Raw genomic sequence first — 3,850 nt, 5'->3', positions numbered from 1 at the left:
CTTTCAGACTATAAGTATGTACTTTCGCTTTCTTGGCATGCCACCACTTGTATAATATTTTGTGTATTGTAAACCAGATATTATATAAGATAAATAAAGCGAATGTTTTGTGCAAATGTCTTGTTGTTCAGATATTAGCTTGTCCGAGCTAACAAAACGTTAGATCAGAGTACGTGTTGAGAAGCCTTAGGCTTTGGTCTGACGGGACGTGTTAGTGGGTGGCCCGGCCTAGTTACAAATTGTACTTTTTATAACTTTGGCTGGATTGCTCGTTAACCCGTCTTGTAGCGCTCCTGAACTTTGGTAGACGGTCGGGTCGTCGGTCATGTTCTTGTTTGATTGTTGGCCAGTGGTTCAACCTATGCCTAGAACGGTTCGGGCTCCAAAGATTAAAGGCATCTCATGATCCTTGCTCATCTCAGCAAAATGAAATTCTGTATGGAGAACACAGTTCCCAACTTGGACAGGAAGGTTACGAATTGTGCTATAAGGGACTGCCATGGAAGAGTTTGCAAAAGCCAGAGTCACCAGAGAAGGCTCAACATCAACAATGCTCAACTCGTCTACAATCGCTTTTGAGACAAGGTTCACACTAGACCCAGAATCACAAAGAGCTTCCTTGAATTCCACTCCAGCAATGGAACAAGGAAAAGCAAACTTTCCAGGGTCATCAACCTTAGGCAGTACCTTCAGCGATGGTGTCAGTGCTTCAGTAAAGAGTACCTTGATTTCCTCCCGAGATTCTCTGCAATTTTTGAAGAACATATGCAATGGCCGAATCTCCCAAGCATGTTCAAATGAGATATTTTGAGGAAGCCTTCTCACCATCTTCCGAAACCCAGCTAGCTGCTCTGCACTAATAGGATCCATCAAATGTCTAGGTGGAATTGGATATGGAACCTTAGGAACACAGACTCGAACTGGTGGAGTCTCAGCAAGTTCGTCGGGAGCAGTCACTTCAGAGCTAGCAGGCTGCTCTGTTCTCTCTTCTGCGCCTGGAGCAGTCTCAGCAGACAGTTGCTCTGGTTCTTTTCCCTCAGGTTTCTCACATCTCAGCTCTGTTGCATTACAGTGCTCAACCCTAGGATTCATCGCACTCTTTCCAGGAAGCATACCTTGCTGCCTCTTAACACTCTCAGCTGTTTGAGCAAGTTGAACATCAATCCTCTTTATGTGGTTGCTCACAGTATCATACTTTGTATTCAGCTCGGTGAACATGTTGTCCATCCTGGTGTTGATGTCAGTAGAAACCTGATTCAATGCCTTGCCCTGAATCTGCATACCGTGCAACAGCTGTTGCATCATCATACCCAGACCCTTCAGCTCATCTGGTTGACTATTACCGGCAGCTGGAACAGCTTGCCGATTGCTCTGCGGTTGTCGCTGGTTCTGTTTCTGAATCTGCCCGGTCGTAGCTTGCTCCATGCTGAAGACGTGCCCTTGGTTGTTTTTCAGTAGCTGATCAAACTTGGCAGTCAGCTCATCTATCTTCTGGGTGTCAGAACTGTTCCCTTTCTTGGAGCAATCACTCTCCTCGTTATTATTGGCTGAGGTGGCAGCCATGTTCTCAATCAGCTCAAACGCTCCATCAGTTGTCTGAGTCATGAAGTCTCCATTGCTGGCAGAATTCATAGCACTCTGAAATTCCCAGTCAACTCCATCATAGAAATTCCCAAGAGGTAGTCATCATCAAATCCATGGTGAGGACATTCTCTGTGATAGTCATTGAAGCGCTCCCATGCGTCGCAGAAAGGCTCATCAGTGAGCTTTCTGAAAGAGGTGATCTTGTTCCTCAATGCAGCTGTTCTCGCGTTAGAGTAGAAATGGTTGAGAAACGCTGATCGGACCTGTTCCCATGAAGTGAGAGAGCCGGTAGGGAGGGAGTTCAACCACCGTGCAGCTTTTCCATCAAGAGAGAATGGGAATAGCATGCACTTAATGTAGTCTGGTGGTACGCCATTCGCGCGAGTAAAACTACAGACTTTTTCGAAGCTTTCAATATGCTCCATTGGAGTTTCTGTAGAGATACCAGAGAACATCTTTCTCTGTACTAGACCGATCAAAGCAGGCTTGATCTCGAAGTCCTACCTGGTGCAGGGTGGAGGAACAATGGCAGAGCGCGTAGTAGGGATGTTACGCGGAAGGTTTCTCTTCCCGATAGGAACAGTCTGTGTCTGTTGTTCCTGCTGCTGCTGAGCAGCTTGTTCCTGCGCTTGAATGGTCTGCTGCAACTGTTGCATCTGCTCTGTATGAGTGCCATTGCAGCAATAAGATCATCCTGATTGGCTTGATCACCCATAGTGGTGTCGGTTTGCCTTGGCTGTTGACGATTTGTTCTTTCTAACCTTGCTAGCTCCTGGTTGGTAAGTGTAACCAATTCTCCTCGTGCGTTTCTCCGAGTATGTCTACTGGTCATGCACCTGGAACATTAGTTACAACAAAAAGGATATAACAAGTTAGAGGCCTTAGACTAAATAAATAACCAAAAAAATAAAAGTAAAAAGATGGTCCCCGGCAACGGCGCCAAAATGATATTACGTGTATAAGCACACCAATTAACCTAATGTGAACACTACCACAATCGAATGGTATGTCGATGTAGCACTTTAGGATGAAATCCACAGAGACCAATGATTACACTTTATTTATATAGGATCAATATCAAGCTAAAACATTATGGGGGTTTTAAAGTTGATTTCGTAACAAGCAAGTAAGAGATTGATTTAAGGTTTTTCAGATGATTAAGAATGCTAGCCTAGGGTGGTTTGATCAGGTGTTATACAAGTGTGAGCCAAACAATTATTCAAGTTCAATTAAGAGTAAGTTCAGAACTCGGATCACTCAGGTTGAATCAACCCACTCTCGTGGTATTGATCACTCAGGTTGAATCAACCCACTCTCGTGGTATTGATCACTCAGGTTGAATCAACCCACTCTCGTGGTATTGATCACTCAGGTTGAATCAACCCACTCTCGTGGTATTGATCACTCAGGTTGAATCAACCCACTCTCGTGGTATTGATCACTCAGGTTGAATCAACCCACTCTCGTGGTATTGATCACTCAGGTTGAATCAACCCACTCTCGTGGTATTGATCACTCAGGTTGAATCAACCCACTCTCGTGGTATTGATCACTCAGGTTGAATCAACCCACTCTCGTGGTATTGATCACTCAGGTTGAATCAACCCACTCTCGTGGTATTGATCACTCAGGTTGAATCAACCCACTCTCGTGGTATTGATCACTCAGGTTGAATCAACCCACTCTCGTGGTATTGATCACTCAGGTTGAATCAACCCACTCTCGTGGTATTGATCACTCAGGTTGAATCAACCCACTCTCGTGGTATTGATCACTCAGGTTGAATCAACCCACTCTCGTGGTATTGATCACTCAGGTTCAATCAACCCACTCTCGTGGTATTGATTCCTTTGCAAGTCGGTCTTGATGCCTAAACTCTCGTTTGGATCAGGACGCGCTGGCAAGCTTTAGAGATCAAGTCCGATATGTTCACAATACACCCTAATATCTACTCTCGCTGACTAGGGATGCAATGCTCAATCATAACAGATCTAGCAACCTATTACACGGTTAATGAACAAGTTAAACCTAGGATCTAACATTAAGCGGCCAGTTTAATGCAAGCATTAAGAATAGTTATGAATGAAGACAATCAAGGGATTCACTTATCTATGTTTAACTCACGGATCTAACACCCTAACACCCTAGACTAAGCAAGTGGATTACTCAGCCATGGACAGAGAAATCACAGAGATAACAGATGAAGAAAACATGTCTGAATTAATTATAAAAAGCAAAGAGGGTTTAGAAATCTTCTCCAAAGGAT

The 3,850-nt window shown here is 44.3% G+C and overlaps 1 protein-coding gene across 1 annotated transcript; it reads right to left on the bottom strand.

The window, feature by feature from the left end:
- Positions 1 to 354: 354 nt before the first annotated feature.
- Positions 355 to 1,632, bottom strand: LOC106320052. The gene is made up of 2 exons (XM_013758419.1): positions 839 to 1,632; positions 355 to 745 (listed from the first exon to the last, which is right to left on the bottom strand). Exons 1-2 carry the CDS (start codon positions 1,630 to 1,632, stop codon positions 355 to 357), a joined length of 1,185 nt encoding a protein of 394 aa, XP_013613873.1.
- Positions 1,633 to 3,850: the final 2,218 nt, after the last annotated feature.

Source organism: Brassica oleracea, unplaced genomic scaffold (assembly GCF_000695525.1).
Source record: "Brassica oleracea var. oleracea cultivar TO1000 unplaced genomic scaffold, BOL UnpScaffold00779, whole genome shotgun sequence".
In the NCBI taxonomy this organism is placed as follows: domain Eukaryota; kingdom Viridiplantae; phylum Streptophyta; class Magnoliopsida; order Brassicales; family Brassicaceae; genus Brassica; species Brassica oleracea.
Note: the sequence above shows the minus strand (reverse complement) of the source record. Positions and strands in the feature narration are given on the sequence as shown.

Excerpts from the sequence above, each read along its gene's own strand:
- LOC106320052 (XM_013758419.1), bottom strand. The coding sequence starts at position 1,632 with ATGAATTCTGCCAGCAATGGAGACTTCATGACTCAGACAACTGATGGA. Across the intron at positions 746-838 it reads AGTGCAGAGCAGCTAGCTGG|AGAATCTCGGGAGGAAATCA; the intron begins GTTTCGGAAGAT and ends CAAAAATTGCAG.